General features: G+C 36.8%; 2 protein-coding genes across 2 annotated transcripts in view; both read right to left on the bottom strand.

Moving 5' to 3' along the window:
• The window catches only part of LOC139133122 (histone deacetylase 1-like), a 54,447-nt gene that overhangs the window by 9,959 nt on the left and 17,249 nt on the right, over positions 1-27,239 (bottom strand). The gene's annotated exons all lie outside the window — the stretch shown is intronic.
• On the bottom strand, positions 3,762-10,495 carry LOC139133121 (toll-like receptor 2 type-2). The gene is made up of 2 exons (XM_070699538.1): positions 6,346-10,495; positions 3,762-4,588 (listed from the first exon to the last, which is right to left on the bottom strand). The coding sequence occupies exon 1, from the start codon at positions 10,352-10,354 to the stop codon at positions 7,475-7,477; it is 2,880 nt and encodes a 959-aa protein (XP_070555639.1). The 5' UTR covers positions 10,355-10,495; the 3' UTR covers positions 3,762-4,588; positions 6,346-7,474.

Genomic DNA, 27,239 nt, shown 5'->3' on the forward strand with positions numbered 1-27,239 from the left:
GTGCTTTATTCATAAGGGACTGCACAATGTATGAACCAGAAAGCTACCGCACTTGAATAAGCACAGCGTCGATAGCTATAATTTTCAAGATGATGATGATTAAAATTCTCTTTCTCCCAAGTCGTAGTTATTTCTGTGGTTTGTCTATGGAGCCTGGTAGCAAGAGGATTAAGTTTAGTTTTAAGACATCCACACACAGTATTTGGTATATATATGTTTATTGAATTCCAACTGCCTGGAGTTTATTAACAGGAAGTCATATTAAAGGTACGCTGTCACCTGTTCCAATTTTGCCACAGTTACCATGGAAAGAGATAATCTAACCAATCACAGATTTTAAGCGGATGGCCGCTTTTTAAAAACAGCGCCCTCACACGGGCATTTCGAATACCAAGGAACGCCCCTTTGACCATATATGGGCATATTTATATTATAGGTGACTGTATACCTATAAGTGTCATCTGATTCAATTTGTTTTTGTCAAGCACTGAAATTTGATCTGTTAAACATGTATTGAGTTTGGTTTTTACTCGTCTCGCCTTTTGTTGATTATTTGTCTTGCCTATTGTTGACTTACTAGAAATTCCAGCCACCTATGATATTTCAATGCCACCTTGTCACATGACCAGTGTGCAATGTTAGTGTTGGATTTCAAAATCTTAACAGTCCATATTAAGCTTACAGAGTTTCCTTTAGTCAGCTTAATACAAATAGTGCATGCAACATGAAAATTAAAAAGAGAACGCTCATGAGTCAGTGGCACATCAAATGACCTAAAAAGGCCACACTACAAATAACTCATAAGTTCTCTTTGTAAACGATCTGTAACCATGGTCTTTGTAATAAAAGACGCTCAAATGAAAATGTGATTTCAGTTTGGTTTCTAATTATTTATGCACCAACACAACACGCAAATAATCTCTCAAGACTAGAATATTTAATTTGGATATACCGTATTCCTCCGATTCTAAGACCCCCTTTTCAGAACCAAAGATAACGAAAAAGATATGGGGGGTCTAATAAACGGATGTCACCGCGAAATTGAACGTCGAAGTTAATTTATGCTAATTTATGCAATGTTATGCAAATTTTTATGCCAATGATTTTTTGATTCACACTACAGAGAACTCACACTTTGTGATATCGACTCATGCCATGCTGCGTAGATACTGGCAGTCGAATCTGTACAAGTATAAATTAATGGAGATCCACAAGTCTTGAAATATAACGTATTTGCCATACCTTCTTTTACTAAACAATACGATAGCAATAAATCTATGTATTTCGTGAATAGATAATCACCACGAAACTTTGTACAACAAGTACGTTCCTCGGCAGCAGCTAGCTCCCCATAGCATGGCCACAAAGGTCAGACAATGAGTGAAGGGAAAGTCCCTGAAGTTCCGCTGGCTGTGATTGGTCAATATACGCAATAGGTCAAAGGTGTCAGTGCATGAGGTCAAGGTAAAATTCTGTTCAGTGGGATGGTGTCCGTCCGATGTTTTCTATGTACGATTTTCATTTACTGTACTCCTTAAAATAAACGATCAATTACTGTACGTCGTGAGTTTTATTATTTTGCTCCTAGTTTCAAAAAGTCTAACCGTATCTCGAAACGAAATGTGATCTTACGAACAGGCAGGCTCGAACAGGTAAAGTGTTGAGGCATCGGCTGGCCGAGACGAAAGATTGCTGCGGCAATCTGCTTTATATTTGATGTGTTGAATTTTTGGCAATACACCCTGAAGTTTTTTTATTACTTGTATCGATGACCGAAATGTCTCCTGATGTGGAATTCAGTCATCTATGATCAACTGTTCGGAATATGGTACGATCATGCACGTTTTTGTTCTAACAGTAAGTGTATAGGGCCGTTTAAGCTTATGAAGTTGGGTATTTTTCCCTCGCAAGACTTCGAAAGCGTGCATAATCTTGAAAATCTGTTACACTATCGTTCTACTCATTGCTGGGACTAGTTCAGGAAAGGACACACACAAATGCCGTTCAAACAATAAATACCTTCATTACATGAGAAAAACTACAAAATTGATGAAACATAAACGGAAGAAATTCAAAGAATTTTCAGTTCATGCGCGGAAGAAACTTTGGATATGGCGTTTCGTTTGTCAACACAATAACTGCCCTCTTCATCTAAGTCAAACCAGTCGAAGTCGATATCGTCGTCATTAAGTCTTTTCGAAAGATTTTACGATGCCAATGATATTTCTATTTTCACTGATTGCTTATACGGTAAAGTTGAACGTAAGAGAAAACTTGCAGCGCTTCACAATGATCACAAAAGAAAACTTACGTGATAGAAAACTGATGAAAAAATCTTTTTATACTTTAATGGTAAATTTGAACGTAAGAGAAAACGTGCAGCTATTCACAATGATCACAAAAGATACCTTACCTGATAGAAAACTGTTGAAAAAATCTTTATAAGCACACCATTTAAAGAGCAACTTTTTATGTGCCGTAGTCTTTTGCCTCAGTAGTATGAAAACAAAAGTGTAAAAGTTGAGCGAAGCAAGTTCAAAGCTCGTGTCATTCACACGTCCCAAATTTTCTATTGATAACGGCAACAAAAGGATTTCCCAACATCGTCACAAGATCCTATAAAAATGCGTCGATTTATCGTAGACTTTATTTTCAGAAAAGTCATAAGACAGTGCATGGTCGTCATGGGCAAGAAAAAAGTAATTATTAAAAACATTTTCGCTGTCGGCATGCCTAACTACCGTCGCAATCAGCTAGAACTTGGTTTGCCGTATGAACTTCGAGATGCAGACAATTAACATACACGATCGAAATGCTGTAGCTGTTGTTCAAGATGGTTGCAAAGTTGAAAGTTTGAAGCGAGATGCAGCACTCATACTGGGCACGGTTACTTTCGAATATCATCGATCGTGACGTGTCAGTCAACAAAAATACTACTTGAAGGTAAAGAAGAAAGCATTCATCCATTCTCCAAGAGTTGGCATGGCAGAGAAATGTCACGTCGGTGTTTTGGCAAATAATGCGGCTGTACCTCTGCTAAAGCAATCAGTCCGAGGTACTGTTTTCACCGTTCATATTCACTAAAACAGACCAAATCTTGCCGCTGACCAAAAAAATGAAACGGCCCTTTTAAGGGCGACAACAGTCTCCAAAAAGACAACTACTGATACCCAAACTTTTTTGTGTTTGTATGAGTGTAAATTGAGTTTGTTTGATCGTGATGAAATGAGCGAATCGTACTTGATCGACAAGTCCGAAAACCCGACGATCCTAAATGTTCATTTCATGGTAGCCAAATTGCATCGAAATGTTCGATTCGTACATAATCAGATGTTGAAAAATCTGCTTATTTTGATGGTAGCAAAATGACAGTAACGAAAAGACGACATTGTACTAGATCGAGACGCTAAAAAATCCAACTCTTTTATATTGTTCATTTAGGTAGTAAAATCCAAGTGTAGTTTTATCGTCAGGAAATGATAGAACTGTTCCCGATTGACATGTTCCAAACCCCAACAATAGTGTGCGTGTGTGTGAGGTTTGATACTTCACTTTGACACTTGTTTGTGACTTTGATAAGCAGCGTAGGTGTTATGGATATTCTGGTCCCATTACATGACAATGGCTCTATTGTTCCAGTCAAAATTCGGGTGTACCCCCCTGGGGGGTCTTATAAACGAACTAACGGCTAATTACGAATTGATAAAATAATCCTGGGGGGTCTTATAAACGGGCGGGGTCTTAGAATCGGAGGAATACGGTAACTATTTTATTTTATTAATACCATACCATAATCTGATGTTAGAAAATATACAAATAAATCTGAACTACATAAATTGGTTTTCAGCATCATTGATTGTATACGACAAAAGTCAAAAGGACATGCAAAACCATGAGCACAATGAGGGGACCAGTGGCAGGAAGTGTAAATCAGTTTGCACGGAGGATAACATGCTTTTTATATCAGTATGACCAATGTAATCATTGTAAACTACTTGTAAAAACATATTGTGTTTTATTGTAAAATCAATGGACAATGCAATATTATCTTTTTTCATGCATATCAACAGAATAAATTGCCAAAAATTAACAGAATAGGAACCAATCACAAGTTTTCCAAATAACTTTTTATGTATATGTCAAAGCATTAAATCTAAAATATTAATTGACATACACCACCAAAATTGATGATCAAAATACACCAAGACAAAGCAGAATACAAAATATACTTTGATTATCATATATTTAGGAGATTATAGAGATTGAATGAGACGAGGAATATATCATGAATTATACTATACATATACAGGTAGAATTTTACAATCCAACAGGAAATAACATGTTTTCCCAGTTCTAATCTGTAATCATGACTTATTTTGCACAAACAGGGCACTTTTTTTCAGCTGTAAAATTTGATGGGAAATAATCAGTAAATTTGAGAAGGGCCGGCATAAAGTCCTAACTCCTTTTTTTGAAGTGCATAACAAGTTAATAATAAAGAATGATTATAGGTGAAAAGTGCTTTGAATAAATCCATTTCTTGTTAAAACTGTGACACAAGGACCCATTTAACATGACCAGATATGAACTGAAAATGCTCACATGTTTCATACAGTTATGTGTAAATTTGAACCTTTGCCACATGTTTGCAACTTCATTGAAAGTATTATGATCAACATAATGAACAATAATCACCGCCGATTAATTCTCAAAGGTCATGAAGTATACAAATATGTAATTAGCTGAAATAAAAATATTAAAGTTCTTTGACTGCTGTCATTGTATCACCATTTTATATAGCAAGTGTAATTACCATTGGCCAAGTCCTTCAAGCCATATATGCCGAGCTGTGAAAGCTCATTAGATATGCAAATTGTAAATTAGCTGACATGAAAATGTGAAATGACTTTCGATATTGTTTTAACCAGGTATAATCATCAATGTTGTCATGTTTTGCCAACTTTGATCAAGTAAATCCCAGTATATATCCCTAATAAGCAAAGTTCATTAAATATGTAAATTAGGAATTGACATAAGTAAAAATGCTTAATGATTGTCAATAATGTTGTATCATGGTATCTGCAATATATGTAACAAGTTTTGTCAACTTTGGTCATGTCAATTCAGATATATATCTCTAATTAGGAAAGTTCATTAAACATGCAAATTAGGAATTGCTGAAGAGAAAATGCTTAATGACTTTCAATAATATTGTATTACAGTGTCTGAAATGTACATAGCAAGTTACATCAATTTTGATCAAGTCAATTCAGATGAATATCCCTAAGTATGAAAATTCATTTAATATGCAAATTAGGAATTGGCTGAAGTAAAAATGTCTTTTGACTTTCAATAATGTTATATCACAGTATCTTTGATGTATATAGCAAGTTTCAATGACTAAAATCAAGTTAAATTGTGTTGCTAAGTTATCCCTATATACCAAAAATCAGACCTCTAGCTCTATTGGCTAGCTCAGAATTAGATATGCACATAACTAATGAGGTACAGGATGTGATGTCATAAGGTCTCCCATCATACCAAATATGAAGGGTGTAGCACTTGTGGTTACTGAGTTATGGACATATACTCATATTTAAGGTCAAAGGTCATCGAGATCACATGACATTTTGTCAAAAAATTTGTATTGCTAAGTTGTCCCTATATACCAAAAATCAGACCTCTAGCTCTATTGGCTAGCTCAGAATTAGAAATGCACATAATAAATAAGTTGCAGGAAGATGCCAAGGTCAAAGGTCAAGTGGAATCCCCAAAATTGTGGAGAGCAATTTGGTCCCCTACTGGCCATTGTCCAATAGAAGCTGGCTGTCTTGGACTTTAACATACGCCAGAATAACCCATTGCCATAGCTTAGCTGCATAGGTATAGGGGCGGTCAAAGGTCATAGAAAAATCAGAAAAATAATACTTTAAAAATCTTCAAAATTGGCAAGACCTGTGACTTTGATATTTGGCATGAAGGAGCAAGGCTATAAGGTCTAACCAGGGTAAGGTTGGTAGCGGGTCGAGTTGACTGGGGTCGAGTTGGTTAGGGGTCGAGATGTCCAGAAACCATGGTCATCATGCTTCCCATAGACTACCATGTATCACAAAAATTAAAACTGTGATAACTTCATTAATATGCAAGCCACGCCCACCAAAACCTTTTCAGTTCTAGCCATTTGAATTCTGAAGATGTCTACTGAATTTGACTGAAATACCTTCAGCCGTTATTGAGATAATGGGGATACAGACACACGGACACACGGACACACACACAGACACACAGACAGACATGGCTAAACCATATGCTCACGTGTGTGAACACGTGAGCAAAAAATATAACAAAAGATCAAAAATAACAAAAGAGTAGTTACATTGATGAAGAAACTTGAAATTTGTCCTCGGATAGTAAAGTACCGTCTTATTCATTGGGGGCTGTTTTAGATTTATGTTGTTGGAAAATCACATATTTATGGAAATATTTAGCCACTGTACACATTTTGACGTTTCACAAAACTGCAACTCATTCTGAGTCAATGAGGAACAATCACAAAAGTATTAGCCACAATAAAAATTTCTAATTCAATAAATCAAATCGTGCTTGATGTACAAAAGAACGTATTCATACCACAACAAATATTCTACACCAAGGGACAATGAGAACTTTGTGGACTTACTTTTCAATACTTCCCGTTTTGTTATATTCCATGTCGTTAAAAATACAACACTACAGTATGTTCCTTATAATTCATGTATATTAAGATGTGAAAAATACAAATCAAGGAAACTGAAGAAAAGAAAAAAAAATTGCATGCTAATCTTGTGTATGGATTACAATGCTACCAGGTTCGGAATGTCAATACAATAAACAAAAGACAAAAACTGCCAAATCGATATTAGACATTGATTTGCAATGTTATGCTTTCTTTCTGTCTCATCACACTTTGGGTTTTATTGTGATGAAGAATGGTGTTTGTTAATATGAGAAAATGGATCTTAAAATATGTTAATATATTCGTGAGAAACTTCAAACTGTATATATTCAATAAATCAGGAAGTTGAAGTGAAGAAAGCATAACTCTTGACATGATGTATAATTTTTAAGCAATCGGCAAATCCTACGGCTATGGCTTATCAACTATCACAATATCCTGACCCACCTCCCCTACGCACACAATACAAGGCAAATACCAGGAAAATGGTGCAAACTTTTGCTGAACTTTTCATGGATGACATCATTTAACATTATTAAATTCTAGCTTCTCAATATTCCACTCCAGTGAAAACGTAACAATGCAAAACGTGCAACTGGCATATTAAATACTCCACAGACACAACTGTAGGACATAACCATACTGGTATAGAATAGTTGTAAGACAATTTTACTATTGGCATCTGACAAACAACATGCTTGCCAAATTTCTCGAGAATACACAGAAAAAAACTGTTTTCAAAAATTTCAAAGAGACTCATTACACTTTGTGCAAACGGTCAACTTTCCCAGGAACTTTAATAGCATCTTCTAACTTTGCCCAAAACAACTGCCTGGCAGTTGGATTGTTTTTGGGGGGCCATTCTATGAAAGTCTTTTTAGCAAAGAGCTTTCTCAACCTTCTTGGCAAATCTTTCTCAGGAATCGGTTCCAGTAAAACCAGAACAACTACATCTCTACCTTCATCAAACAATCTATGCAAAGCCATTTCCATCTCAAAGTAACACCATTCACTTTTCACAAAGTTTGGTGTCAACAAGAGAATGGTCTTCCTACTGTCCTGGATGCTGTCAATGATGTTATCAATGATGGATTTTCCACCAATGAAGTGTTTGGAGTCAACACATATCCTAAACTTTGTCTCAAGATGGTGAAGTAACTCATCATTAACAAAATCTTCATCCTTGCTATTGTATGACACAAATGCATCATATTTCTTCTGCTTTTCTTCCAGGTCAACAATTTCACGATAACCCTTGACCTTCAACTTGACCACAAAGCAGGCATACTTTATGTACCAGCGATTGTATAAACACACAGCCGAGAGAGTCACCATAAAGACAGTAGCAACAGACAAGCTAATGATTATGTATGTGACGAGGTTTGAATCACACTTCAAAAGCCAAGGATTGAAGTCTTTGACATATGACACTTGGCTGTCAGTGCTGTATGAACAGTGGTAATCATTAAAACCTTCGAGAGCCACCACTTTGTCACTGTCAGCCCACTTTCTAAACCAGCTCAGCTGACAGTCACAACCAAAGGGCAATCTCTGCAAATCTACAACACGCAGAGACGGAAGAAATTTGCCTGAAAGGAATGATTCTGGAATGGAAACAATTCCATTTCTAGCCAACAACAATGTGGTCAGATTAGGTAAATACCATGAACTTCCATTGATGGTGACTATCTTATTGCTTCTCATGTCAAGGTATCTCAGATGTGTAAGACTACTGAACTGTGACATATCAAGGTGGGTCAACTCATTTTCTTGAAGGTGAAGTTCCTCAGCTTTCGGAATGCTTTCAAAGACACTGGACGAAAGGTAAGAAATGTGTGTGAGAGAAAGATACAGCTTACTTAGCTTGGGAAACTTTAAACCTATTGCTGACCACCCAGCATTGAGTGAATTATCCCAAAAATCTACCCATCTACCTACTTTATAGTTTCTGAGGACTAGAGTCCTGATGGAAAATGCACCTTTTAGTACCTTGAGGTCAAACTTACGGCCAGAAAGATCCAAGTGTTCAAGATTAGGAAGTTCAGAAAATGTGACATTATCATAATAATTACTTGATGGATTTACTTCATTTTCAGAAAAATCTAGAAACTTAAGTGATTGTTGTTTCAGTAGACAAGAAAAGCTAAATTTAAGCAACTTGTTACCCTTGAGTTTTAAATATTGTAAATTGGGTACGTGGCACAGGCTGATTGTCAAGAGTTCATCATCTTGTTTAAGGCCCATTTTGTTCATAACTAACTCTCTTAGCGTGGAAATATTGAAAACTGATTGAAATACTGAATCTGGATCACACACCATGTACTGGTTTTTTGAAATGTTAAGCACCTTCAAATTGTAATCATTGTGAGAAAACACACGCAAGGAAGCAAGAGCTGTTGAATCAAGACGATTGTATGATAAGTCCAAAACCTCTAGTTGTTTCAAACCTAAAAAAGTATCTTTGTTGAGTAAATACAATGCATTGAAACTAAGATTAAGAATTCGCAATTTTCGAAGATGTCTGAAAGCAGTGGGGCTGATGGACTTCAGTTTGTTATTTGATAGATTCAGCAATGTTACAGTGTTTGGCAAAGCTTTGGTAATATTCTGTTCTTGTGACACACATTGTGACTTGGGTGAAAATCCTGAATACGCAAGTGACTTCAATGAAGGGGAGAATAACACGTTTGTTTTCATGTCATTAGTCTTTTCCATGGGAAACTTTTCAATCATCAGTAAACTGGTATTCAAATATTGAAATGCATCTGGAGCAAGATAACTTTCAGCTTCCTTTACATATTCAAACACACTGGTTGTGTACATGGCGCGGACAACAGCCTTTCTCAATGAAAGTCTTCTGACTGATTCCCTGAACTTGATTGTTGAAAAATTGCCACCTACGTACAAGACCTGAAGACTGATCAGATTTGAAAGTGCATCTGAAGGTATGACATGCAGCCTGGTTGGAGACAGATACAATATTTCCAGTTTTGCAAGCTTACTGAAAGAACATGGGTACAGATGGGTAATGTATGTAAATGAGAGATCCAGTAATTCCAACTTCTCCAACTGGTCAAAAGCATCCTTGGTAATATTTTCAATTGGGTTCCTTCTAAGTATTAGAGTACGCAGATTTTGCACATGTTGAAAGAAATCTTGATATACACTCCTGATGCCCATAACCGTCAGTGATAGGTAAGTCAGTTTCCCCAAACTATGGAAGACATCCGCTGTGACATTTGGATATGGGTAGGTGTAGTCCGGAAATGCTTTCACAGCGTGATCTGAGCATCCTAGAGTCAGACTTTGCAGATTAGACAGACTGGAGAAAGGCTTGCTTCCAATCTCTCTCAATGGATTGTAAACGATCTCCAGTATCTTGAGCTGTTTTAGTTCTGAGAAGCTTTCAGGAGTGATGACACGGATTTGATTAAAACGTAGATGCAGCTGTGTTAGGTTCTCAGGAAGATTCCTTGGAACAGTGTCATCCATGCTGCTTGATATTGTTATGATGCTCTGTTTGTACACTTTCCATGGCGCAATAGAAGGTACATAGTGAGTGCTTCCAGATACGCCAGTACCAGTAAACAAACACATCAAGACAAGGCCACAGAGCACTGCACACGAATGCTTTCCCATTGTGAATATTGCACAGTGCAGAGTTCTGAGGCTTCTTATACACGCACCAGTTTTGCATCATAAAACGCTTTGTGACCTGGTTTTGCATCACAACGACCTTCAGCGACTTCCTTTTTTAATACAGTTAAACATAACTTTGCACTGAAACTAGGAAGTGAGTAACTTGAAATCTTATGACAAACACTTTTTAATCAGTTCCTAAAAATAGTGAAATCTCGTAACTCTAGCGTATTCAGCCTCATTCAGTTTGTTCATTTTTATCCCCCTGCCAAGCCAAATTGACCGGCTACTTCCGTACTTTGGCCAGCTACTTTCCAGCACTGTTTTGCTGTCTAGCCCCGAAATTCTGGTTTTATAAACAATATTTTGATTTTTGGTGGTCTGGCAAGCCGGAGATAGCATATCACAAATGCCAACATGGCTATACGTAGTCTACTAATTTACACTGCGAACATGTTGCTATCACTGTAGTACCGCGATCAGCAAATGTGTTGTACTATACTAGGAATCCCTCTCTAGGTCAACCGATCACAGCCCCGAATTATCAACATCCAATTGTGCGTGTGTTGCGGAAGACAAAGTTGGCACTAGAAAGCTTTGATTTTTTGCATAAGAGTATGACTTTGTGTGATGGTTAGGTTTTTGATCAAATCTAAATAAACAAAAAAATTACTTGGTCTCATTTTTCGTACTTTTGAAATGCTACGTCAATCACAGTGTCAAATTTCATGTCGACCGATATCACGTTGTGTGTACTGTGTCACAATCTACTGCCAGTGTGTTAACTGTACACATACAGTATATAGTACAGTTTGGAGTTCGGTGTCGTCAGTTTAGGATTTTATCAAACATGAACACTTAAATTTAGGTCTCTTTTTCAATTATATGCAACATAACCCAAAAAATAGGTTAAAGGTCATAGAAGCTCTGACTCATATGTGTAGGCTGTTTCAGTTAATACCACCATTCCCGTCCTTTGCAGGATTTCCCTTTTTTCTTACCTCATTTGCATATTTTTGACATTTACATATTCATTTGAACAACATTACATCTCAACCCCTGGGTCTACCTGTACACCAAATACTGAGATGGTAGGTCCGGCGGTTTGGGAGCTTTTGCATCGTATGGACATACATACATTCCTACAGACGCTACCGACTCACCATATAAGCTCTTTTTGGTATTTATAGACATTCCAAATATGACCTAAATATCAACAACCAGCTTACAGATACGTTTTATTCTGAAATTAGTATAGGGAAATGGGAAAAGATATCATGAGAAAGCAAACAACTGATGAGATCGTACCAGAGGATTTGGTGGAAAAGGTGGAGGATTTGCAATCCATACTGAAGCAGCTAGACCTTGAGATGATGGATGATCTATCAGATTATGATTATGATTTGGCAAGTGCCAAAATTGATGACTTCCCTTTGCTGATGCTTGAGTATTTTTTTCTTTTGTATATTGCTACACTTCTATTTCTTCAACCCAGTTTGGTTAATTGTTTAACATGCTTGAGATAATGATTATTCTGTATGCTGAAATGGTCTTTCATACAGTACAAGAATGCATGAAATTACTCCAAAGTGTCTTCAAAATGTAAAAATTTCTTGCATGCAGGGAGGGGGACCCCCTTCATGTAACCCTCCCCCTGTGTGTATGTTGAAATAGCCTTTCACACACTGTATAAGAATGCATAAAATTGCTAAGAAATGTCTTCAAATTAAAAAAATGCTTAATACATTCTGTCATGTCCACAACAGAATGAACTCACTTTTGTTCCAGTTATGGCTTGTTTGAACCCATTTTATTCAGGCTGGCTCCACCTTATCAGACATGCAAGAACATTCCCATGCAGAGTTCAAATATACAAATACATCAGAATAACCATGGCCTCTCAAACAGAAGTGATGTTTGGGAAATGATATATAGGTATGTTGTCCATAAGGTAGTTAGGGAAAAAGTAATTGAAAAATATGAAGCCTGGCTGTGGCGTTTAGAACCATAAACTGAATATTCTTCATATTGGAAAAATCTACCACTATACCCTGATGACAGTTGCTACCAGTCCTATGGAAGTAACTCGCTGAGAGAATATTCCACTCATACTTTCAGGTAATTTATTATCTCCTCAAAATCCAGTTCAATGATAAGTACAGCAATAAAAAAATCTGACTACATCAAAAAATGGAAGCAATACAAAACAAGTTTTTCGTAAAATAAAATAAACAACTTTACAGCCAAAATAGCTCCATTTTGATAGTTAAGGGAATTTACAGGTGTGGGTCTGTTTGTCAATATATGTAGGAATACTAATTAACATTGGAAATATATGAATATCAACAGCAAATTTCTGAATATGCTATAGATTATTTTTCCTTTGCAGTGTGTTTTACTTTTTCAAAGGAAGTGGTGCAACAATGTCATTTTCAAAATCTTGTAATCCCGATAGTACAAAGAACTGGCTAAATACAATGACACAGTTAACAATATAAACCTGTATGTATGGTTCAGCAACCAATTTGAACAGCACCAGACCACCCCCAGGAACCTGCATACAAAAGCAACTGGAGTAATATAAGGTTTTTTGAAGTTTTTTATGAAAAACAGCGAAAAAATTATGTTCCAAAATATCATATTGGAAAACTGACATAAATTATTCATACATATGATGATGGACGATTGGCCTACTGATAGCAAAGCTAAAAAACATTCACACATACAGTACTGTGGTAATCTCAAATTAAATATGCAAATAAGAACTACCGGGTACATGTACACTGTCACTTGACAATGTAGAGAGCAAATCGGGTATTTTGTACATGTATCCCAAAACAACACAAAACATGAAAGGTAATTCAGCAATTTTCAAAATTTCAAAGTGACTCTCACCTAAACTTTGTGCAGGCGGTCAACTTTCGCAGGAAATTTAATAGCATCTTCTAATTGAACCCAAAATAACTGCCTAGCAGTTGGATTGTTTTCTTGGGGCCATTCTATGAAAGTCTTTTTAGCAAAGAGCTTTCTTAGCCTTCGTGGTAAATCTTTCTCAGGAATTGGTGCTAGTAAAACAAGAACAACTACATCTCTGCCTTCATCAAACAATCTATGCAAAGCCATTTCCATCTCAAAGTAACACCACTCACTTTTCACAAAGTTTGGTGTCAACAAGAGAATGGTCTTTCTACTGTCCTGGATACTGTCAATGATGTTATCAATGATGGATTTTCCACCAATGAAGTGTTTGGAGTCGACACATATCCTAAACTTTGTCTCAAGATGGTGAAGTAACTCATCATCAACAAAATCCTCATCTTTGCTGTTGTATGACACAAATGCATCATATTTCTTCTGCTTTTCTTCCAGGTCAACAATTCCACGATAACCTCTGACCTTCAACTTGACCACAAAGCAGGCATACTTAATGTACCAGCGATTGTACACACAAACAGCCGAGAGAGTCACCATAAAGACAGTAGCACAAGACAAGATTATGATTATGTGTGTGAGGAGGTTTGAATCACACTTCAAAAGCCAAGGATTGAAGTCTTTGACATATGACACTTTGCCATCAGTGCTGGATGAACAGCGGTAATCACCAAAACCTTCAAGAGCCACCACTTTGTCACTCTCTGCCCACTTTCTAAACCAGCTCAGTTGACAGTCACAACCAAACGGCAATCGCTGCAAATCTACAACACGCAGAGACGGAAGACATTTTTCTCCCAGGAATGATTCTGGAATGGAAACTATTCCATTTCTGGCCAACAACAAAGTGGTCAGATTAGGTAAATACCATGAACTTCCATTGATGGTGACTATCTTATTACCACTCATATCAAGGTATCTCAGATGTGTAAGATTACTGAACTGGGACATATCTAGGTGGGTCAACTCATTTCCTTCAAGGTGAAGTTCTTCAACTTTTGGAATGCTTTCAAAGACAGCAGATGACAGGTAAGAAATGCGTGTGAGTGAAAGAAAAAATTTACTTAGCTTAGGAAACTTTAGACCCGCTTCTACCCACTCAGAATTGAATGAATTGTCCCAAAAATCTAACCACCTGGTCACTTTACGGTTTGTGAGAATCAGAGTCCTAATGGAAGATGCATTTTTCAATATCTTGAGGTCAAACCTACCAGAAATATTCAAGTCTTCAAGATTAGGAAGCTTGGAAAATGTGAAATCTTCATAATAATTACTCGATGGGTTTAGTTGATTGGTAGAGAGATCTAGAGATTGAAGTGATGCCAGTTTTGGTAGACAAGCCAGGCTAAATTTAAACAATTTGTTACCTTTGAGTTTTAACACTTTTAAGTGAGGAACATTGCAAAGGCTGACTGTCAACAATTCATCATCAATCCTAAGCCCTATTTTATTCATAATCAATTCTCTTAGGGTTGAAATGTTAAACAAAGACTGAAAAATTGAACCAGAGTCACATGTCATGTAGGGGTTCTTTGAAATGTTAAGCACCCTTAAACTGTAGTCGCTCTGTGAAGACACATGCAAGGAGGCGAGAGCTGTTGAATCGAGACGATTTTCTGACAAATCTAAAACCTCTAGTTTCTTCAAATCTGCAAAAATGTCTTTGCCAAGTGAATACAGTGCGTTTGAACTGAGATTAAGTATTCTTAATTCTTGAAGATGTCTGAAGGCAGTTGGGCTGATTGTCTCCATTTTGTCATCTGATAAGCTCAGGTATTTTACATTGTTTGGCAAGGCTGTAATGATGTTGTCTTCATGACTTGTACACTGTAACTCGGGTGAAAATCCGGAATAGGTAAGGGACTTTAACGACGAGGAGAACAGGTGACTTAGTTTACTGGGGATAGTCTCTTCAAATGGAAACTTTTCAGTGATCAATATACTTGTATTTAAAAATTGAAATGCATCCGGAGCAAGATATGTCGTACTCTCCGTAACATACTCAAATACACTTTTTGTGTACAAAGATCGGACGATAACTTCACGAAACGCAAGTTTACGAATAGACTCCCCAAACTTGGGCACACAGTCCATGTAGCCGACAATGAGATGCAAATGATATGCAGTTAAGGTCTCCTCAACTAACTTTCAGCTGGTTGTTCACTTTCTACTATTTTTATAGTATTTTATACAAAGGCACAGACTTATTCTACCTGCAACTTAAAACTGATAGTGATTTTGTAGCTCATTCTTTACTATTTTTCATAGTTTTCGGTAGCCGGCAACAGACACTTCGTGTTCGTGTCGGCTACATGGACGATCTGCCCAAACTTGACTGTTGAGAAATTGCCCCCAATGTAGAGGACTTGTAGGCTGCTCAAATGTGACAGTTCATCTGAAGGTATGGTGTGGAGCCTGGTTGGACACAGATACAATGCTGTCAACTTTGTTAGCTTTCTAAACGTGTCTCGATGTAGCTGGGTAATGAAAGTAAACGAAAGATCCAGTGTTTGCAACTTCTCCAACAAGTCAAAGGCATCAGAATCAACAATTTGAATCGGGTTTCTTGTCAGCAGTAGGGTACGCAGATTTTGTACACGCTGAAATAAATGTTTGTATACCTTTTCAATGCCCATAGTCTGCAGTGATAGGAAAATCAGTTTTGCCAAACCATGGAAGACATCTGCTGTGACTTTTGGGTATGGGGAAGTGTTGTTCCTGAGTGATTTCACTGCATATGGTGAGCATTCTAGAGAAAGACTCCGCAGCATAGACAGACTGGAGAAAGGCTTGCTTCTAATCTCTTTCAGTGGATTGTACACAATCTCCAGTATCTTGAGCTGTTTAAGTTCTGAGAAGCTTTCAGGAGTGATGACCCGGATTTGATTAAAACTTAGATGTAGCTCTGTTAAATTCACAGGAAGATTCCTTGGAACAGTGTCATCCATGCTGTTTGATATTGTTATGATGGTCTTATTGTACACTTTCCATGGTGTGATGAAAGGTGCATAACTGGTGCTTCCGGACACATAAGAAGTCACAAAACCAAGGACCAAACCACAAAGGACTGCACACAATGGCTTGTTCATTCTGAATGGTATGCCTTGCTGAGCTCAGGGCGGTTTTTATTCCGGTTTGTCCATAACATGACAGCTTTGTGACTTCCCATTTTCATAACAGAGTAATATATTTATCAGTGGTAAATTCCAGCATTGTCAAGTCCTTCAAAAGGAACTACAACCTTTAGTTTGGAAATTAAATTGAGATTGTTATTCTGTCATTTATGTTTCCAGTTGTCAAAAGGGATGCTTATGATATATGTCAGGGCTTTCATTAAATTTTTGATCAACAGGCAAAAAATAAAAATCAACAGGCTAGTGTTTGATTGACCTACAGTCACTGCGGCTGATGACCAACGGTCATTGGCAGGGGAAGAGCTTGAGAGGGGATATGAAACCTCTCGAAAGGGGGTCCTTTAGATTTTAGGGGTTTTTAGAGGCTACTTTGAGCCATTCTGTACCCATTTTGAAACACTTTTAAGGATTTTCACAAGTAAATTTTTGTTAGATTTTAGAGTTTTTTTGAAGCTTGCTGAATGAGGCAAGTTTTATAAGCTACCTTATCTGTGCAATTAGCACAATCCAAAAAATCTGTAGTTGAAAGTGAGTTAGTAAAATCAGTGCAGTTGCTGTTGCTGATACAGATACTTTCTTTTTCTGTTATTGTCTTACTTCATACATTGTTATCATAATCATTAAAATTGTTTCCGATTCCATAAACAGGTGGTACTGATGAAACACGAGAGGCTAAAAGGTGATCCCTTAAGTTATTGTTTTATTATTATTATTTCACTTTATTTCGGACTAAATCAGTCCATATAATACATGATTCAAGTGTAGAAAAATTTTTCTTCTTCTTTGTGAGATTAATACTAGTATTGTGGTAGGCGAGACTCCGGGAACCTCAGGCCTCATGTGACTTCGTAGTTATTCATAGACTTCCACATTGATTTTATGATCCCTCAAGTTTGTAGTTGGGACTTTGTTTTTCTTTTTGACAAGAAATCAGAATGTGATAAAAATTGACCATATCATATGACAAAAAATATGATAATCTTGAACATTAAGGTAGTTGGAAAGGGTATTTTTGATCACAAAGGTTCATATAATGAAATTTTATTTCTTCAAAGTTTAAATAAAGATACAGACTTAAAAATTTCAAGATTTGGTAATCACATTCAACTTCATGTGGAAAAAGAAATAATCGTAAATATGTCACACCACTGATATTATCAGAAAGTATATTTGACAACTGAAATAATCCAATCAGACATTTGTCACCTATATCACAAATACAGAACAAGTAAATTTGTCATTAATTTAGAGCCACTATAATTGGAATCCCGGTTAATATTTATAAAACGGAATCAGTGTATAACATGTAAATATCAAACATAAAGACAACTGAAATGGCTGCTCTAAAATTGCTTCTGACAAAAAAAATTTTCAAAGTACAAATATTTGGCTTCACACATCAATTACAGCAGCTGAATGAAGTTGAATGAACCACCATGAACACTCAAGGGACAAGATTTTGACCAAAATCTTGAAACAGACTCATTTCATCACCATTTAAAGGCATCAGAATAGTTTAATCAAGAAACACATTCAGTTTGATAGAAAACAAAACATTGCCTGAAAAACTTACACACAAATTTCTCCATCATAAGAACACATTAAAATGAAAGCACTCCCTTGAAAGCGATTCCACAAGTAAAAATGACGATATCGAATCACCACTATTTTTGAAGAAACATTCATATAAAATCCTAGAACTCATGTATATACAAACTTGTATCTTATTTTAACAAATCTATCTGTAAAGAAAGGCATCTCTGCAAAGCTATATGTCAAATATAGAAGTTACGTGATATCGTACAAATGTTTTGATCAAAGTGAGGCTATAAGCAATCAGAAGAGAATATACAAAATTTGTCATCATGCAAATAAATAGGGTCATTTGATACCTTCCACAAGTACAAAATGACAACCTAAACTTTGTGTAAGCGGTCAACTTTCCCAGGAACTTTAATAGCATCTTCTAACTTTGCCCAAAATAACTGCCTGGCAGTTGGATTGTTTTCTTGGGGCCATTCTATGAAAGTCTTTTTAGCAAAGAGCTTTCTCAGCCTTCTTGGCAAATCTTTCTCTGGGATCGGTTCCAGTAAAACCAGAACAACTACATCTCTGCCTTCGTCAAACAATCGATGCAGAGCCATCTGCATCTCAAAGTAACACCACTCACTTTTCACAAAGTTTGGTGTCAACAAGAGAATGGTCTTCCTGCTGTCCTGGATGCTGTCAATGATGTTATCAATGATGGATTTTCCACCGATGAAGTGTTTGGAGTCAACACATATCCTAAACTTTGTCTCAAGATGGTGAAGTAACTCGTCATTAACAAAATCCTCATCTTTGCTATTGTATGACACAAATGCATCAAACTTCTTCTGCTTTTCTTCCAAGTCAACAATTTCACGATAACCCCTGACCTTCAACTTGACCACAAAGCAGGCATACCTTATGTACCAGCGATTGTACACACACACAGCCGAGAGAGACACCATAATGACAGTTGCACAAGACAAGATAATGATTATTTCTGTGACGAGGTTTGATTCACACTCCAAAAGCCAAGGATTGAAGTCCTTGACATATGACACTTTGCTATCAGTGCTGTATGAACAGCGGTAATCACCAAAACCTTCAAGAGTCACATTTTTGTCACTCTCTGCCCACTTTCTAAACCAGCTCAGCTGACAGTCACAACCAAACGGCAATCGCTGCAAATCTACAACACGCAGAGACGGAAGACATTTTTCTCCCAGGAATGATTCTGGAATGGAAACTATTCCATTTCTAGCCAACAACAAAGTGGTCAGATTAGGTAAATGCCATGAACTTCCATTGATGGTAACTATCTTATTGCCACTCATGTCCAGGTATCTCAGATATGTAAGACTGCTGAACTGTGACATATCTAGGTGGGTCAACTCATTTCCTTCAAGGTGAAGTTCTTCAACTTTTGGAATGCTTTCAAAGACAGCAGATGACAGGTAAGAAATGCGTGTGAGTGAAATGTAAAGCTTACTTAAGTTTGGAAACTTTAAACCTGCTTCTGACCACTCAGAATTGAGTGAGTTGTCCCACAAATCTACCCATCTAGTTACTTTCCGGTTTATGAGCATCAGAGTTTGTACTGAAAGAGAGTTTTTCAATATCCTGAGGTGGAATCTATTTCCAGACAAATTCAAGTATTCAAGTTTGGGAAGTTTAGAAAATGTTAAATCCTCACAATAATTACATGATGGGTTTATTGGATTGTTAGAAAGATCAAGAGACTGGAGTGATTGATGTTTCAGTAGACAATCCATGCTAAATTTAAACAACATGTTGCCTTTGAGCTTCAAATCTTCTAAATTAGGAATGTGGCAAAGGCTTATTGTCAACAGTTCATCTTCTACTTTAAGACCCATCTTGTTCATAACTAACTCTCTTAAAGTAGATATGTTAAACATTGCCTTACAAAATGAATCAGAGTCACACATCATGTATTTGTTCTTTGAAATATTCAGCACCCTCAAACTGTAATCACTGTGTGCAAACACATGCAAGGAAGCAAGAGCTGTTGAATCAAGACGATTTTCTGACAAATCTAAAACCTCTAGTTTTTTCAAACCTGAAAAGATATTTTTGTCAAGTAAATATAATACATTTGAACTAAGATTGAGTGTTCTCAGTTCTTGAAGATGTCTGAAGGCAGTTGGGCTAATTGACTTAAGTTTGTTGTTCGATAGGTTCAGGTCAGTTGTACTGTTTGGCAATGCTTTGGTAAAGTTTTCTCCTGGCGTCAGATAATGTGGCTTGGGTGTAAATCCTTCGTAGGTAAGCGATTTCAATGAAGAGGAGAACAGATGTACTAGGTCTGATTTACTGTTTGGAGTCTTTTCAAAACAATACTTTTCGATGACCAATGACTTTGTGTTCAAATGCTGGAACGCATCAGGATCAAGATGGCTTTGACGTACAATAGCAAACTCAAACACACTAGTGGCGTATTTTGCCTGGAGAACCACCTTTTGCAATGCAATTTTGTTGACTGACTTCTCAAATTTAATCTTTGAGAAATTTCCGCCAATATATAGGTACTGAAGACTAATTAAATTGGCCATGGCATCTGATGGTATCACATGTAGTCTAGTATGAGAAACATCCAATGTTGTCAGATGTGTAAGCTTCCTGAAAGTACGTGGATTTAGCTCATAGATGAAAGTATACGAAAGATCCAATGTTTCCAACTTCTCAAGTGAGTCAAAGGCAACAGTGTGAACATTCTGAATTGGGTTTCTTCTCAATACTAAAGTACGTAGATTTGGTACATTTTTAAACAAACCTTCACGTACAGTCTTGATGCCCATGATCTTCATCATCAGGTAAGTCAAGTTGTCCAAGCCATGGAACACACCTGGTGAAAGTTTTGGGTATGGGTAGTTCTTGCTTGGAAATGCTTTCACAGCTCGGATAGAGCACATCAGACTGAGACTCTCCAGATTTGATAGACGTGAAAATGACTTAACTGCAATCTTTGTGAGTGGATTGGAAACAATTTGTAATACCTTCAGATGTTTCAGTTTGGAGAAGCTGTCAGGAGTAATTCGGCTGATGTTATTAGACATAAGATATAGCTCTATGAGGTTCTCAGGAAGATTCTTTGGAATGGTATCATCCAAGCTGTTTGACACTTTTATGATGCTCTGGTTGTACACTTTCCATGGTGCGATGAAAGGTGTATGGTAACTGCTTCCAGTTGTGTAAGTTCTTGTCACAAACACCATAACCAAGGCAAACAGGACTGCACGCGATTGCTTCTCCATTCTGTTTGCTACACATCATGTGAGTTCAGGGTGATATTTATACCCGCTTTGTCACCCCCACAAAAGCTTTGTAACTTCCCCTTTCCTATTCCTACTACAATATGACCATGTGAAACCAGGAAGCTTTTAATTGTAAATCTTCCAAAGCAAACAAGCAGCTGATTCTGTTAAGGTCGGGGAACTGTAGGAAACTAGTGAGCCCAGGATTTTCTTCACAACACATTCTTTAACACGCTACCTAAAATAGTAGCTTTTGTTAACTAGACAAAGTCTTTCGATGTGAATTGAGTTTCTCAAATTATTCAACCTTCAAACCATTGAGGATAAACTGACCTTTGCCCTTACAAACGAGAAGCGCACATACATAGAAAGCCATTTCACAGTACACAGCACAATGAAAATTATAGTATTTAGTTTCACATCATATTTCAAAACGAAAGCATGTTTTTTCAGCCAACTTTTATATGGAATGCCTTATTCTACGTATGACCTATAGTTTGTTTAGCTCACCTTTCTGTTATGTTTTTTCAGCGAACTTGAATGCTTTATTCTACATATGACATATAGTATTTTTCTGAAAGCCTTGTAAACTGCGAATGATTTTTATGATTTACTTTCAATTGTGTTACTGTACAATACACTGAGTGCAGTGAGAACAAGTCATTATTAATAACATAGTCCCTGTATGGTTAATTAATTTTTAAAACATTAATAGAAATCAATGTAAAGTGAAATTTGTTGAAGCTTATCTAGAAAATGGCTGAGAAAATATTAACTTTCTATTGATGTGAATGCCATGTGCACTGTTTAGAATATAAATGGAATTAGTTCAGCAAAATTTATGCACTAGCTGGGGAATAGATGCTGCTATATAAGAATGGATATGGAAAAGTCAGAACAAAACAGCAACTCAACAGCCATATTACATTGTATCAAAAAGAAATTTGACGTGCACATGCAAGTTGTAATATGAGTCTGAATGAAATAAGACCAGGCATATTGACTAATTGCTTTGGACATGAAATATATTTTTTACTATAACCCAAACGGGATTCGAACCCCAACACACTCACGGCAACATCGCCTAGCTGCTAGGCCTCACACAAAACCATCAAAACACCAGATATGAACTGAAAATGCCCACGTGTTTAAGTATATAATGCAGTTGTCTGAAGAGCTACAATGGCCAGATGGCACGAAATGTAAAATATGTCAACTATTTACAACCTTGGAATTTTTAATTAATGCTATCAGTGCTATCATTCTAATGTAAACAGCAATTAAAGGATGATTATTACATATGTGGTACTTCTGTGGTCATTACCCCTGAAAAGTTATTTTCGCCATTTATAACTCGCGCGATTTTTTACAAAAACCAATAAAAGTAGTACAGGAAGTTGCCCATGTAATTTGAATCATGGGAAAAAAGCTCCAAGCTTGGAAATAGTGAAATGCCTTCCACTGTGGGGGCGATTATGACATCTGGAGTTATCCTGGATCCAAATTTCTTATCAGTTCTTGTGTGTCTTACATGGAAAAGTTGCAAAAATTGGTCCGCAATGAAAATATTAACCTCGGCTTTGATTTCTAGATCAAATTTTACTACAAACTGATACCAAATATGACACTATTATATTTACAGCCTTTGAAACTTTCTCACAACATATCCTGGGTTGGTATAGGTCATTTAAGATCACAAACTGAGAAAATTACCTAAAATATACAAATGTGGGGGTTTCCAAACACTAAGAGCAGAAGATTTATCTAATAACATCCCTTGGGACTTTTAAACCAAATTACAAAGCTATCATACAAGTAGTTGTTGAGAACGAGTTTTCTTGACCAAAAATGACAAAACTGTCTTAAAAATACAAATTTTGCATATTTCAGGACAATTTCCACATATCCAATTACTTTCATCCTTGGCATCTGTATACCAAATATAAAAGGTGTTTTAAAGAAAAAAGATTTTAAAAGTTTTTTTGACCAAAAATGACAAAAAATGCCCCAAACGGTAATTTTGCCAATTTTGTCGTAATTTCAACAAACTGGAAGGGTAACACCTTGCAAATGTCCAACCCAAATTTGAGAGCAATTGGGCTGGAAGTTTCAGAGAAGAATAATTTTTACTTCAAATGAGGAAAATAACAAAAACATTCAGTAAAAATACAAAATTCAAGATTTCTTCACAATATACCGGTACATAAAAATGTATAAGGTCCACTTAAGGTACTTACATACTAATTTTCAAAGCAATCAATACAAGGTTCTTGAGTTAGTAATTTTTGACCTATTTCACATCTTTTAAGTTTATTTGCATAATTTGGGCAGTGCAAACTTCATTTGAACAAAGTCCCATGATACAGCCCAGGATACATCCACATAGCAAGCTAAAAATTGAGCAGTCATGAGTTTTTGATGTTGATGGACATACTTTACAAACATATACTATATATCAGGGCATATATATATATATATATATATATATATATATAATATATATATATATATATATATATATATATATTATATATATATATATTATATATATATATATATATATACCCTCCGACTTCAGCTTATACGATAACCTCACATTGGTATACCAAATGTGAACTAAAATATATATATATATATATATATATATATATATATATATATATATATATATATATATATATATATATATATACTCGCATACTCTCCAACTTCAGCTTATACGATAACCTCACATTGGTTTACCAAATGTGAGCTAAAAATTATACTGAGTGTGTTGTGAAGCAATAAGGTAATTGATTGATTAAATGATTTGACCCTAAAAATGAGAAAAGGCAAAAATGGGTATATCACACATTAGGAAACCAAATTCACTGTCACTGTGTAATCATTCGACAGGTAGTACATAATGATATAAAGTATTTTCACTATGGTCTGTAAGCATCGGTAAATGATTTCCAACCCTTGTAACATTTCTGCTCTAGACGTGTCATATCCTTCTGACACATCGAGAGGATCCATAACAAAATGTGTGTAAAACCACAATGAAATTCACCAAATTACACCATTATTATGCCATAGATATGCTAGCAAACACTGAAAAACTTAAAACACATACATACACATATAAAAAGCCATAAAATGAAATCAAGCAATATTTGGAAAATTGTTCATTACATTTCTATTGTCTCGCACTGTGAAAATTTTTATTGCTCAGTCAAAACGAAAGTCTGCAAACAGTGGCCCTTCCATAGTGAGATGCATCAGATTATCGGCATGCTCATCGCCCAGTTGATTATGTCAGGCGGTGAGTACACAGTTTTGGCAACTGAATCCCCGTTCACAGGGCACAGAAGAAACCAGAATCACTAGACCTATGCAGGATAACAATCGGAAGATGAGAAACAGCTCTCCATATTCGTTTATCAGAATACGGCAAGATTCCCTGAAATTGGGGCGTCCGTTGGCGCACAAAGTCAGTTTCATTTGAGTAAACTCTGCTTGCAAATCACGTCCCTGTATTGAGGCTTCTGTCAGCAGGCCAGCTTCAACGCGATCAGCACCAAAATGGGCGATGAGTGTCGTCAAAAATTCTGTGCCGTAATCACGGATATATCCAAATCGCGATCTGGATATTTGCTGGCGTTGAGAACTTTATCGAGGCACGTTAGTAGATCGCTACATTCACTAGGAAAACGTGCGTTTGATCAAATGCGTAATGCCTTCACGCCTTGTACTTGCATAACCATCAATATGATTGGCAGCTGCGTACGTATAGCAGTGTTTCCCCTGGGTTCCAAAATCTTGTAGCAAATTTGGCTAGAAGCCCTAAAAAATTATTCGCCAAACCAGATATTCAATTAGCCAAGCCGATACCACTGATCACAAATGACGTCATTTCTTTCTCATTAATATAAAAATAAATATTAATGCAAAAATAAATTTTTGTCTGCATTTTCCGTAAGAATGACAGAAATAAACCCTGTTAGTGCTACTATGGATACTAAAAGTAACACCAATTTATGGTTCAGATAACATCAGCCACGCATACAACATAAAATTTGTCCGAATTTCAAGCGACACTTGTCCAAAGTTAGGCGTATATATGCAACTATATTCAGTAATAAACCTGAAATCGCTATCGTGCGCGACTGTACATCGCTACAGACAACGGCACGAAACCTGGTTCAGCATACTAGTTTTTTCAAACGAATCAGATATCCATTCTCGTAGCAGTTCGAAAGTAAAATACTCTCAGACTTGAGAAATATGTGCATTTTTTTAGACTTCCAATACATTTGCTTTACGCTTGAAGTTTAGCAAGCGAAGCTCGGACAGCGCACAGCGTATCAATGGCACTTGGGTCAGGGGTCATCATCAAAGACGTCAGTGTGTATTCACTGCCAGCTTGAATCATGCCATGGATCGCGGAAATCACAGATCATAAATCCAAATGTTCACGTCTATTGTACAAACCGAACCGTAAAATATCAAATATATACCCTTTTGATATGGAGAAACATCTTTTTGTTTCACTGACGATCAAGTTAAATGCTCAAATATCGCGACAAAAACTTGGCCGACTCGGCGGACGAGCGAGCGCCTAAAGTCTGTATACGATGTCACGTCACAATACACCACAGTCCGTGATACACTGAAAATTGTCGCGAATTTATATTTAAGGAAGCCAATTCACACAAGTTTCTAACGCCAGTAAAGGTATTTTCTTGTTGGCAGCAATACACCACGAACATTTTCGCTATTCAGGAGTGCCTTACTCGCTCTACGTTCTAAAAAATGCCATGCGTATGCTTTTGACCATGCATGCCGCTACCTTCCTTTCCAAATTCACGGTCGACTTTCCTACATTGATCATAATCTTTCTTTCCATTTCATAGCTTTACTTGCGCTTAGAATGTGTGTTGTAGGGGTGGTTCCCCCCATATTGGTGGAGCAGCCAAAGTCAAAAAGGAAAGTTTGCCGTTTTTGCTTAGTTTCACCGTCACTTACCCTACTACGATCCTTCATTTCAGTGTTGACGATGACCTTGTTGCTGTCACTACACGGAGTTATCTGTAGGCACACATTGCGCGTAGTCAAACCCAAAACTTCGCAACATTTTAGTCAACTAGTCATGATATAAATGGGGTACTATTGATTTGTGAGTTATTTCGTTACAATTTTATTCATACTGTATGTGTTACAAATACGATCTCCTGACGCATAAGGTGAGAGATAAAGCATTACGTCTCCTGAGTTGAATGCAGGACATGTGAGCGCGGAAGAAGTGATGACGTCATAGTGCAATTTTCGATTCGCAAATTTGGCTAACTTTTGCCAAAATCTTCTCGCCAAACGCTACTTTTTTCTCGCATTTGCGATTTGGCGAGCGGGCAGCGGAAACACTGTATAGGAATGGCCTTTGTAAACTGATTTGCTCAAAATGTTGCAATTTCAGGTGACACCATGTGGTTGTCGATGGGTCGCAATCTCGGAAATAACAAAGCAAAGTTGTGGGGAAATAATTTTAGCCTAATGTGTTACAATTTCAAGCCACGAGAATAACTGTTGCAATTTTGGTGGGCGAGTCAGTGGACAAGACATTGTTGAACAACACGTCGTTGACAAAATTGCGCCCACAACGGACGCCAATATTTTGCGTACAGTGAAATGCATTGCCTCCAGGAAAATGCGTGCGAAAAAATTCTAGTGCATATAATACGCACTTTTTTGCGTAACCGCGAACACTGTATAACCAATCAGAAGAGAATATACAAAATTTGTCATCATGCAAACAAATAGGGTCATTTGATACCTTCCACAAGTACAAAATGACAACCTAAACTTTGTGTAAGCGGTCAACTTTCCCAGGAACTTTAATAGCATCTTCTATCTTTGCCCAAAATAACTGCCTGGCAGTTGGATTGTTTTCTTGGGGCCATTCTATGAAAGTCTTTTTAGCAAAGAGCTTTCTCAGCCTTCTTGGCAAATCTTTCTCTGGGATCGGTTCCAGTAATACCAGAA

The sequence above is a fragment of the Ptychodera flava genome, chromosome 5 (assembly GCF_041260155.1).
Source record: "Ptychodera flava strain L36383 chromosome 5, AS_Pfla_20210202, whole genome shotgun sequence".
Taxonomy (NCBI): domain Eukaryota; kingdom Metazoa; phylum Hemichordata; class Enteropneusta; family Ptychoderidae; genus Ptychodera; species Ptychodera flava.

Coding starts and splice junctions, on each gene's coding strand:
- LOC139133121 (XM_070699538.1), bottom strand. CDS start 10,354: ATGGGAAAGCATTCGTGTGCAGTGCTCTGTGGCCTTGTCTTGATGTGT.